We start from the raw sequence: 13,192 nt of genomic DNA, 5'->3' as shown, positions 1-13,192 counted from the left end.
GTTTTGATTCCCACTTTTTCCATGTGGGATACACTTCTGGTGCACAAATTCCATCATTGTTGAGAACAATGATATAAGCATTGAGCCCCTTCAAACAGAAGTCACACCATTTTTTTTTAACTCTACAAATCAATCAACTTTATGATGCATCATTTTGAATGACATCTCTATGATTTTGCAGTGCTGGAAAATGATTCAGCAGATTCTATTCTATAACCATCTAGCAGAAAATCTCTGTACTATGATTCTGCTGTCTTACAGCCAATCCAGAAATTTTCTGATCACAACCTCATACAATGGAAATTGCTTTAACAATAAACAGTAACAATAAGAACTGAACAGAACAGAAAGATTAATGTATCAGCCTGTTCTAAAGAAATGTACAGTACTGAGAGAGTCTCATCATATAATAATCAGGAACAAAGTGAATGTCATACATGACTCAATAAATTCCATTTCACTTACACTCTGAAGATTGAGGCTAGAAATTACACTCAGATACTGAAGTTTCTCCCAAAACAACTCAAAAAACAATTAATCAATATTACTGCATAAATCTCTGACCTTCTTTCCAAGCAATTATAATTTACAGCGTTGTGTGTTGCAAGAAATCACAATTGAAAATTTCACAGTTAAGGAAGAAGTTTATTGATCTGACTGAAGTAATGACAAAGAATGTACTACTCACACTTTTGTGTACAGTGAGAGTGTATAGAGACCCTTCGTAGAAGAATTACGGACTACAAAACAACCTTCCTTGTCTTCCTGCTTCAGTAAAGATTCAGCTCTTTGGCGAGACATATCACCTACATACCACCTGAAAAACAGAAGCAATCATCCAATCTATGCAATATCTGTAAGCAAATGGTCCAAGAATTTCCTTTCTAACATTTCACTGCAGAAAAAGCCCAATGACTATTACAGCAACAATAACAACAATAACAGTAAAAATAAATTCAAAAGAAGGAACAGCATCAGAAGAAATGGGGCATGACATTGGTTGTTACTTACTCATACTTCTGCAATCCTAGCAGCTCTTTTTCTTTTACATAATTGCTTGGGATGTAACCAATGGACCTGCAGGAATAAAAAAAGAGCAGTAATAAAAATAATACCACAGAAAATGGAAAATTAAAAGATTTAAGAATGACTAATATACTGAAGTAATGATGTTGGTGCTAACATAATACACAAAAATTATGTAATTAGTGGGAAGCTTCACTGTTTCCTGATATTGTACTGGTCTTTGGTTTGGAGCTGAGCTACTACAGTGGTAAAATTGCCAGACAAGCCTACTCCTATATGATAATATGAATGCAGGGAATCAGTTAACATGATGCTCAAGAGAGGACAGTGACAGTAGAAAACTACAAGGCTTTTACCCAGGGACAGAAAAGATGTTTTCATTTTATTCACAGTCTGGCAAAGGCAAATCTTATATCCCATAAACAAATTTTTCTCTTGTATGAAAGTCATGCCTAGTAAGACGAACATGTACTCACTCATGGAGCTGAGCCCTTCTTGAGAAGCCGACAATTGTGCACCTAAACTCAAGAACTTCCCAGCATTTTATGGAACTTGAAGGTTCATTATAGTGTTTACAAGAGCCCTCCATTGGTCCCTATCCTGAGCCAAATCAATCCAATCCATATCATTCCATCCTTTCATTGTAAGATTCATTTTAACATTGTCCATTCACCATTCACCTATGCGTTTGTCTTCCCAGTGGTTTCTTTCCTTCTCGCTTTCCCAACAATATCCTATATGCATTCCTCTTCTCCCCCATTTGTGCTAAATGCTCTGCCCACCTTATCATCCTTGACTTGATCATCCTAATTATACTTGGAGAAGAGTACAAGTTATGAAGCTCCTCTTTATGCAGTTTTCTCCAACCTCCAATCTCTCTTCTGTCCAAATAAGATCTTCAACACCCTCAGTCTATGTTCCTTCCTTAATGTCAGAAACCAAGTTTTACACCCATACAGAACCACAGGCACAATTATGGCTTTGTATATTCTAAATCTTGTTTTTAGACAGCAGAGGAGAAGACAAAAGGTTTTGGACTGAATGGTAGAAAGCATTATCCAAAGTTCAATCTCCTCTTAATTTCCTCCTGAATCAAGATTTGTTATCACTGTTCCAAAATATTTGAACTGTGCCGCATTTTCAAAACTTCTGTTACCTATCTTTATGTCATGATTTTGCCCTGCATTCCCATGGGAATAGCACTTTCTGCTTCAGGGGTGTATCTACCTCAGAAACTGATTAATTCAAACAGCCAGGAAGGATAAAGAAAGGAATCTTGATAAACACGACCAGACATTTTTAATTTCACGATTCAGGTCTATTATGTCTATATATGTCTATATAATACACTATAATACAGGGCATCCATTGCTAGGCAAAGGATGTGTTTTCTGTGTTGTGGTCTGGCCCGAGGCTATATAACAAGAAGTCAACATTAACTGAGAGTTCAGTTAGAAGTCTGAAGTCTGGAATGTCCAGTCAGGAGAAGATGAAATGTGTCAAATAGTGAGTTGTCAAGAATCGTATCAGAAATAAGCCAGAGATCAGAATGAGAATGGAATGAGTCCTTGACAGTCAAGGAAGAAGGGTTTGGCTGAATATTTATTGTGAGTTATTGTGATTATGAGTGATTGTAAAAGAGTGATCAATAAATCCAATTATCCAATCCAAAAACCAGTGTACCAGTCACACTGATAAAATGTGACAGGACATTCTTAACCACCCACATACACATGTAAATTAATATTCCTCAGCCATTTATTTAAGTGCAGTCCATTTTATCAAAATACAGGATTCTGTTATACTTGCTGCTAAATTAAGTTCTTTCAGGAAAAGTATGCTTAAGTAATTANATATATATATATATATATATTAAATATTATAAGGGGCTCATCTTTATGATAACTTAGGGCCTTCAGTAGCCCTAATCCAGCACTTTTCCAAAATTAAAACTGTGCATCTCCTGAATATAAGCTTAGAACAATACCACTACAGCAAGTGTCTTAGGGGCAAGTGTCGATTCCAGACAGCTGCCTTGCAGATTTCATGCTGAAGGTAAGGAACCAAGACCTTCCTAACTAATGATGTCACCACTGGCTAACATCATGACATGGATTCCTAAATTTCAAGTCTCTGAAGCATTAACTCACCCTTGCTCATCTTTCACTTTCCACCAATGGTCCTGTGAATCATCTAGTACCTCATACTCTGCACCCTGTGAGAAATGAATTACTCATATAAAATTAAATGACAAAAGGCAATTTACTGATGTAAAAGGTAATGATTCATCAGCCTATCAGTGAGCAATATTGCAGAATGTAAAAAATGTTGGTATCTTAGCAGAATTCTTATATAAAAAAATTATACACAAATAACTCATCACAAAAACCAGCCAATACTGTTAAGAAAGTACAGTGCACCCCTTCATTTGGATCTTCAGGTTCTGGAATTTCATCCTTACAAAAATTATAAACATGACCATCAAATTTAGGATACAGACCATCAATTTACATTTATGCAAATGTGGGATAACACACATAATTACACGGAAAACAATAAACTCAACCAAAAGTATCTCCATTTTAAAGAAATCATTACTTGTTAAGAAATTCAGACTGGATACATGTATACTCAGTGACCAGCAGGATATGGCTATCTTATGTGTATGCATCGGTGACGTAGTGATATGGTGGGTAGTGTGGCTGCTATGCATAGCTTATTCTAGACTTCACAGCTTATAACCCCTATTTAAGAAGTCCGTAAAATTTTAAGTTTCTTAAATTCGCTTTTGTGTACTTACTTCTGTCTTTCATGCATAAAACAGTAAGCATTTATTACAACTGTGGGGCAAAATACTGTATGTAGGAATGTGTCTGCAATTATAACACGGGTTTGTATTACATAATTTCACGATACATTAACATTATTTTGGTATGTCATGCGCCCCTTCCATTAACATGGGCGCATGACATACCAAAATACTCTTACCAGAAGGTGCTGATGTTAATGCAAAACTGAAAATAGGGGGAAGATGAGTGAAAACTGTAAAATCTATTCCTGAAAATGAAGTGTGTAAAAATGGTGTAAATTAACTCTCTTGTTCTGGAGTTCAATAATCAACACATAATATGAAAGCTCTTACCACGGTACAAGATTCTGAGCCAGTTCAATTTACCTCCCATTCTCACAACCATCAGCCTAAGATTTATCTCAATGTCACCCTTATATCTCCTCCATATTAAAACTATCCATTTCCATGTTGATGCCAGTTTAATCCATTCCCCATTCTCATAACCACTGCCCTAAGATGCATCTTAATATTATCCTTATATTTTCTCAGATTTACAACTGTCTCTTTTTCAATAGGTTTCCCTACCAAAATTCTGTATGCATTCCTTGTCTCACCAATACATGCCCATATAATATAATTATACCACTGCAGTATCCTATGATCTCTAATTATCAAATAAAACAGTTGTTCTATGCAGATATACAGCAGTCAATAAACAGATATCTTGTCTCAACCACTGAAAAAGTTAATGAAAATTTAGGGTCTCAACAAGAACGTGGAAATTTAAATTAATAAACGTTTTGCTGGGAGTGTTTTATATTATGTAGACATTAAGTAATAATGAACTAATATTCATTTCATGCATCCTGTTGTGTTACAATATTTGCCTGATGATGGCTATTAATAGCAGTAGAAACATGTAGCAGAGCCAAAACTAGGCACTGATCTTGATATTTGTTGTGTTGTGACAGTTGTAATAGAGGCAATAATGAACTGACTCATGTTTATTACCCTCCTTTTAAGAACACTCACCTTCTCAAGGGAAAGGTCACCTCCTTCAACTGCTTTAAAAGGGTACAAAGCCACAACCACTTTCGGCCTGATCATCGATTTCTCCTGCAACATATTTAGTTAAAATCAGAATGTGATCTGCAACATGATTTCATCATTATGGAACAACTATGTTTCACTGTTACTCCCAATCTATGCGTTCAGTAAGAAGTGGCAAAAGGCCGCGACATAGCTCAAGCGTTTAGTCACTAGCTTCCCACCGCGGCGCCCCGGGTTCGATCCCGGGGTCTGGTCAAGTGGGATTTGTGGGGCGGGTTTTCTCCGAGTACTTCGGTTTCCCTTGCTAATCTTCATTCCACCAAATTCTCCATCATCATAATCACCTGAGGCAGGCTACAATAGGCCAATCAGTGGCCGCTGTACCCAGTGGACCCAGTTGGACTCAACCCCCCCACTAAGAGAATTAAAAAAAAAAGTGGCAAAAAACAAGTTGTCTGTTGGAGAGACAACCCTAGGAAAGTTGTTAACTTTGCATAAGTTCTGATCAAAATCAATTTCTTTCCTCATTCTTGTCTCCATAAGAAAGGTACTGGGACTATGATGATTAATATTGTGGCCTGTAGATCCGCTGCTAGGCAAAAGCAGCAAGTAAAGCAGTTGTACAATAGCCGTTGCTAAGTAACTGCTCTGCAAACAACAGCTGTTGCTAGGCTGAGTAGCAATCATGTAGCCACTGTTAAGGTAGGGTTGAATACCTCCACTGTAGCCCTGTGAGTAGTAGCAAGTGACAGAAAGTGAATCCAGTGCCTGGGGGTATAACTGAGCCACCCTTTTTCTGGGGGGGGGATATAAATATAGGGACCTGGCCCTCCATGTGTGGGAGTCTCAAATATGAATCAGAAAATGTGGCCACAAGTCCCGCCGGACTCGTTACATAACGGCTATGAACACAAGTGTTCAGTTGAAAAAAATAATTGCTAGTCGTGGGTCTCAATGGGATTGGTGACAAGACGAACTGATTGGCAGTAAAACGCCAGTAGTAAAGTTAACTCTGACTCTGACTCTGAGGTCAGCTGAGTTGAGTGAAGTGAGGAGTAGTTGGTTGGTGAGTGAGTGAATGAGTTAGAGGACGGCTGAGGTCCAGTCATTGTGAGCTGTTGCTGTGAGGAACTGGTATCTGAGAACGGGGATAGTTTGGGAACCCAGAGGAAGGGGAATGTCAGCCGTTGGAAGCCGCTACCAAGCAATGGCTGGAGAAGACTGAGAACAATTTAGGTGTGCTATGGCTACAGTGACCTTCAGTGTGTAACTCATTGAGGCTGTCGTAGTTATTTGAAGTTACGTTCTGTTAGTGTTCAATAAATCCATTTACCAATCCAAACCCCATTTATTTTTTATTGCTAGTTGGGTGGGACTAAGTCCCTTGTACTGCGGTCACTTATGGTCTATTGTACCAGCCCCAGATGATAGGTGAGGGTGATTGTGGAGCAATTTGTGGAAAGAAGAGTGGCAGGGGAAACTGAAGTACTCGGAGAAAATCTGCCCCAGCGCCACTTTGTCCACCACAAATCCCACTTGACCAGACCCGGGATCGAACCCGGGCAGCCGCAGTGGGAAGCCAGCGACTAACCGCTTGAGCTATGGCGCGGCCAAACCCCATCTATAGTCACACTCATACACGTGACAATATGTAATCATGATAATAAATCATTTTCTGAAAGTCACAAGACATGTATGTAAGTCCATGAACCCACAGATGTAAAATGTAAGTAACCATTACCAACAACAAAGACTGTTTATCAAATTGTACTGCAAGTACAATGTTAAACCACTGTCACACAATATGAACTCTCTAATCAAGAGGGTGAACATATTACAACGTTGATTTTAGGCCCATTCTCAAAACTATGGGAAGGAAACGGCAGGGTCATTACTTACTTTGACCTTGGAAGAAGGGGTTCCTGGGGTTCCACCTGGCATGTTTGGAGTGGACGAAACACCTGCAACAGAAATAGGTCATTAGAACCTGATATTGGAAAATTCAACAGCATACAAGTACACATATCTGAGAACAAGATGATGAAGTAGAAATGAGATTCATGATAAAACACAGAGACCCATACATTCTGGAAAGCTGCTTATTTGTGTAAGTTTTGAGGTTTTCATGGTATTGATTTTTCATTATGGACCGTAGGTTGTGATACTGTGTGGTATGGAAGGAAATCAAATTATAACAAAAGACAGCCACTACTGTACGCTGAAAAGAGGCTGACTTTCTTTCATCACCAAGTCCTCTTTCCCTTCTGTGATGAAGAAAATCCTGTGCTCACCGGTTCTATTGACCAAAATTGTTTCAATTTCCTCTCCCTCCCCTGTGAGTTTGAGTGACTACAGTTCCTGCAATTTGCATGTGTAACCTGATTCTTCAACCCTGAATATGGAGGAAGTAGGTTCCTCCGAAACGTCGGTATCACAACTCAGAAGGTCATAATCTGAACCAATTTTAAGAACCTGTAATCTCATCTACTTTCAAATAACACTAATCATAAAGATATAAACTAACTCCGTGGCTTTTAGTCTGAAAGCGAACTATACCGACCGAGCGACGGCCGCTTGTTGGCGAAGTTACTGCCAACTTTAGCGGATAGACGGTGTCGTGTGGTTGGCGCAACGGATTCTCACGGCCAATCTCGGTTTTCTAAACCGGAGCCTTTGATTTTCCATTCAAGTAGCTCCTCAATTATCCTCACGACGCCGGGTGGACATCATTCAAGACCCACTACTTCTCAGAAAATCTGATAGCGCCGGGAATTGAACCCGGGACCTCAGGATCTGTAGCCAGTAACTCTGACCACTACACCACTGAGGCGGTGAATCATCAAGATATGCAAAACAATAATTAGGTTATTTGGCATCGGTGTGAAACATGGTCTGTAATTATGAGGCAAGATGTTATAAATATTGAGCCCAAAGAATTATGAAGAGTAAGTGGGTGCATTACTGCAAAATTGTGAAATCAAGGGCGTTACAATGTGCTAGACACAGTCAAGTGGATTGGGCTCCTGCTTTGGATACAGGGGATCATAAGTTCAAATCCTGGCCACGAGACTGACTATTCTTCTTGTGCCTTCTGGTGGCTTTATTCTGCTCATCTGGGTAAATGCTGAGGGTGTCCCTACAATTTTGCCACGATCACTCCCAGACACATTCTTTCAAATTCATTATTGACTAATCATCCTACCACTTTACACTACACAGCCTGAGCTACAGAATGCGCCATTAAACAAACAATTAAATAAACATAATGGGCTGGACATGTAGGCTAGATTAGGACGGCAGTATATGAATAAAGAATGTTGGTGGGGAAACCACCTGAAAGACTAAAAAGAGAGCATTAAGATGGACCTGCCTCAGAACCATGTCCAGTGGTAGATTTTGCTGTAAGCGGGGTTGAAACCAGGACCAATTACCAGGTTATACGCTTATTTATTGTGGTGCATTTGTGGGGGATGAAGCTATGTTGGGACCTGGAATGCAACGCCATATAGCCTGGTTGATTGTTACGGCCATTTCAGAGGAATGTCTACCCTCTCTATCTTCTATCCTGAAAACGGAATCAGCAAGTTCTAGCGATCTACCGGACTACACGGTGTCAAATCCTAGGAAACAACAGTCTTCACAGTCATTGCTATGAGAAAAACAAACCTCACATTATTATACTTTGTGAACTGTTACAACGAAATGTGCAATCACCAGCCAAGTTAAGGTAAAGTTGTTCCTGTGCTCTTAACTAATTAAGCACTACGCCACGAAGGCGTAAGGGGATGTGGATGTATAGATCCATGTCACCAGTCAAGTATCGTGATCGAATTTTCAGCATGTTCCGGTCATAGGATCACCATGTTGGGGGGGTGTATTAAAGAAAACTGTACAGTATGTGCACATAAAAGATTTCAAAGACATATGTAATTTAAGAATAGTGATAAAATCTATAACTGTTATCAACAAAAAGAACCCTAATGTGAACTACCGTTTTTTAATGTACTAAATGTTTGAATTAAAAATAAGGCCTCACGCCAGGATACCGCAGCATACTGGTTTGGAAATAATGAGGACCTATGTAGTACTTTAGGTTTTCACACAGGTGGTTACGAAGGGAAATTTCTCCTGGGACATAACGCGGTATAGTTCGCTGGAAATCAACTAAAATTTCGGAGTAAAATATCGCCTCCATCTTCAGAGTCGAAGAATAAGCCAGGCAAGAAACGAGAATGAAGCAAGCAGAGTTTCACTCTGGTTCATTCTTGTTTCTTGCTTGGCTTATTCCTCGGCCCTGAAGATGGAGGCGGAATATTCGTCCGAAAAACCCTTCAATGTGGGCCTAATGCTTTGCGATGTCATTTCGACTACAGAGTAGGTGATTATAAGGGATGAAAGACGTTCATTGGCGGTGAATTGAAAGGAATAAAGGAGACAGTTGTGGTATTGTTCCATCCTTCATTTGAAGATTGGGGAAGACGATAACCCGGCCGAGATTCGAAACGGCCATCTTCCGAACTGAAGCGCATAGCATCATCACAACATACTATCACAGTCAACAAGTTCGTGGAATGGCCGCAAAGCGTCGCAGTGCACTACAGCAGATGAGTCCGATATGATGCCCTGTCGGTTCATCTCTCGTCACAGCAAAAGGCAGTTGTGTGCAAACAGTGTTATTAGAACTACGGCCTCTAGTGTGGACTGCAGTTACATGCGAGTGGCGGAAATCGAAAACGTGGCAGTTTGAACAACGGGCAAACATCAAGTTCTGTCAGAAACTAGGCAAATCCCTTAGCGAAACGTTTGGCGTACGAACAATTGACTGTTGCTACACGACAACGCCCCTGCACATCGCTCTATTCTTGTCCAAGAGGAACTGATAAGGCAACAGGTCACCGTTTTGCCATACCCTCCGTACTCACCTGATCTCGCACCATGCGAGTTCTTTCTCTTTCACCGCTTGAAAGCAAAGCTACGTGGTCGTAGATTTCAGTCGTCCGAGGAGGTCGTCATTGCCACAAGAGACGCCGTACGGAAATTTCCTGCCAATATATTTCGGCAGTGTTTTCGGCAGCTATATCAACGTTGGCAGACTTGCATAGCGGCCAACGGCAACTATTTTGAGGGCCGATGTGGATCTGTGTAAGTGTATGTGCATACCTTGTAATACGGTGCGATAAAACCACATTCCACGAACTTAATCAACGTTGGCAGACTTGCATAGCGGCCAACGGCAACTATTTTGAGGGCCGATGTGGATCTGTGTAAGAGTATGTGCATACCTTGTAATACGGTGCGATAAAACCACATTCCACGAACTTAATCAACGTTGGCAGACTTGCATAGCGGCCAACGGCAACTATTTTGAGGGCCGATGTGGATCTGTGTAAGTGTATGTGCATACCTTGTAATACGGTGCGATAAAACCACATTCCACGAACTTAATGACTCTACCACGTAGATTACTCGACAGAATTGTGGCGTTACAGTGTCTCGGAAAGAGAAAGAATTACATGACTGTAGAACAGGTTTTGTAGCCATAAACTTATAAAAACAAACAAAAGTAATGAGATAACAAGTAGTGTCAATTATCACACCTTCTGGAAAAAAAAAAAAAAACGTGGGTAACGCAACGGGTTCTGAAATCAGTGTCAAACAGTTCTGAAATTTCGTAATGCCTAGCAGAACGGCGCCATTTGCTGCAACTTGGTCCTTTACAAGGACGCGTAATGTATGCTACAGAGCAATCTGCTATGTGATATATAAATGAAAGATTAGCCTATGTACACGTTAACTGCGCAAAGCTATTTATCCGAAATGAAAAGTACTTTGTACTATAAAGCGTCAAAGGTGTGACGTATACTATTTACCTCTTGAGCCTCTGTATGGAATATTAACTGTTTGAAGCCTGAATGAGATAGAAAATCGTAGGGGTGATACTAGTACGTCAGCATCGTGTGTGTGTGTGCTATCTAAGAAGCGTGCCATGCTCATTAGCCTGTATGTTTACAGAAAACTATATTAAATCACGTTATAAGTTCTGTTAACCAGTGTACGGCAGAAGAAAGAATAGAAGATTATGTGAAGAAGGAAGGGCATGGAAGAAACGAGACACTTTATTTCAGGGGTGAGAAAGAGTACCAGCTTTTAGAATGATAAAAAGTAATGACCTATGAAAAGGGCAGTGCAATTTTGATTTTGTCATTAAGTGTGAACAGTATAACGTGAAGAGGTAATTTGACGACAATCAAAGCAAGGGGTTTAATTTCCATGAATTGAAATCGGGAAGGCTGCATGACAAACATGCAGTAGCATCCTGGAGCTTGAAAACTATACCAGCATTTGCTTGAAGGTAAAGGAAAACCATTAACATCTAAAAATTCAGTTCCTAATTCACATACAGCACACTGCGCCTCCATTACAAAGATCAACTTCTCAGTGCTGTTTACGGAAATAATCGATGTTTAATGAGAATCAGAAAACACGTAAAAATCCTGTGTGGATAAAATGCAAAATCTGCAGTGTTAAGCAGAGGGTACTTAGAGTTGCCACCGTGCTTAAGGGTTACGACCAGCAAGAAACTGTTACTACATTCAGCCTATATAAATACATCTTTTCAGAAACGGAAATTTAATAAGAGAAGAGTACCGCTTTGTTCAACTACAGTAGAACTTGGTTATAACGTCATCAAAGGGACGTAAAAATAGTATCGTTATAAACGAAATGTCGTTGTAACCGAAATGGGCACTTCCACAGTAGCCTTGTTAGTCACGTAAACATCTACCAAAAACCGAGTTAAAATGTTGCATTTTTTAGTGAAATACGTAGTTAAGTACAGACTAACGTAACATTAACGTGGAATTAATATGGATTCTCCATATCGTTTGTACTGTAGAATTCACCAAACCAAATTCGCGGCATACATCAGCTTTTTTCCTTCCATTTTCTATTTCACGAATCACTTTAACTTTCTCTTCACTCTATAGGGTAAGTAGACAATGTGAGGTCCTGTTAGACGAGATTCTAGGAAAGGAATGCAGTTAACAACCTGCCGCGTCCTCTTGCACTATTCACGCAGTCCCACCCCACACCCTTGTTTTCGCATAAAACCCACGCTCCTCTTGCAGCCCGCGGTCGTATTCTTCCAGGACAGTCACGTCAGCAAGTAGAGAAAGTGAGGGTGGGCAGACACATCGAACTTTCCCACGATATCAGAGAAATTCAGGAATGAAAATGACGTTACATACGAGGTTGATGCATTTGTGCATGTCGTACTAAGCAAGGTATAAAAACAGTTGCTTTATGAGGAATTAGTTCGTACCAATGAATATTTGACGCAATAGACAAGGTGTCGCAGAAACCGATGTTGCTATAACCAAGTATTACTGTATTTCCTTGTGTTCACCTCCACTCCCCATACGTCTTCAAGGCGTAGTACTTAATTAAGAGCAGGGACTTTATCTTCCTTTTACCAAATTACTCTAAAATGAGAATGTTCGGAGTTTCATGTGAAGTAAATGCCACTGGATTGATACAGAAAGGAAAAGTTGCCCCTGTAACAGGCCGTGGAGGCCCATGGAGTTGTGAGACGTTGAGGCTCCCACATTTTCTAGACAACTGATTCACAGATGGTGGTGAGGTTGTCAGACTTAAGCGCCGGCCGCCCTTTACACCCAGGAATATTCCTGGTACTCATTTCTGAGTCGACCCCAGGGCCATAGTGCGGCTGGAAGGATTAGGTAAACTGAAAAAATTCACCCCATCGGGATTCGATCCCGCGACCTTCCAGTTTGTAGCATAGTGCCTCAACCAACTACGCCATCTCGTGGTCCCAAAGTTGTCCCTGTGCTTAATTAAACACTACGCCATGAAGGCGAATAGGGGAGTGGATCTATAGATCCACATTTCCTTGACCTCGGCACTAGCTGGAGGGGAGTGGTCAGCTTCACGCCCCTTCCGCTTTACCCCCGGGGAAAAATCCCCGGTACCCATTGGATAGGAGGTTGGGTGGGACCCAGAGCCAGTCCGGACGGTCTGGATGATGTGGAGAAAATTCCCGATCCTACCGGGACTCGAATTCCGACCACTCGGTCGTCCAGCCAGTAGCTAGTTATAACCGTACAGTAGTTTCGAAAACGAAACATGGAAATGAAGACATTATCTCCACACTACACGTTCATTTTTTACACCTGTGAAATGTACGCAAAAGAACAGGTTTGCGAAAGAAATAAACGTCTGGAGTGGAGATGAACGCAGATAAGGTAAGTGTCAAATGGCACTAGGCTCCCCTTTAACCCCCCCCCCCAATAAGCATAATTTTACAGA

General features: G+C 40.5%; 1 protein-coding gene across 5 annotated transcripts in view; it reads right to left on the bottom strand.

The window, feature by feature from the left end:
• Positions 1–13,192, bottom strand: part of LOC111869536 (tyrosine-protein kinase Btk29A) — a 197,835-nt gene that overhangs the window by 37,232 nt on the left and 147,411 nt on the right. For all 5 annotated transcript variants that reach the window (XR_002843682.2, XR_002843683.2, XM_023861151.2 and 2 more), the window contains 5 exons: positions 6,767–6,828; positions 4,850–4,933; positions 3,177–3,241; positions 1,012–1,077; positions 689–817 (listed from right to left, as the gene is read on the bottom strand). Coding sequence is in view for 3 of the 5 variants with exons in the window: in XM_023861149.2 (XP_023716917.1) it covers positions 689–817; positions 1,012–1,077; positions 3,177–3,241; positions 4,850–4,933; positions 6,767–6,828 (406 nt within the window). In the remaining 2 variants the exon portion in view is untranslated. The remainder of the gene's footprint in view (positions 1–688; positions 818–1,011; positions 1,078–3,176; positions 3,242–4,849; positions 4,934–6,766; positions 6,829–13,192) is intronic.

This window comes from Cryptotermes secundus, unplaced genomic scaffold, assembly GCF_002891405.2.
Source record: "Cryptotermes secundus unplaced genomic scaffold, Csec_1.0 scaffold196, whole genome shotgun sequence".
Lineage (NCBI taxonomy): Eukaryota > Metazoa > Arthropoda > Insecta > Blattodea > Kalotermitidae > Cryptotermes > Cryptotermes secundus.
The sequence above is the reverse complement of the archived record's forward strand: the minus strand, read 5'-3'. Positions and strand labels throughout refer to the sequence as shown.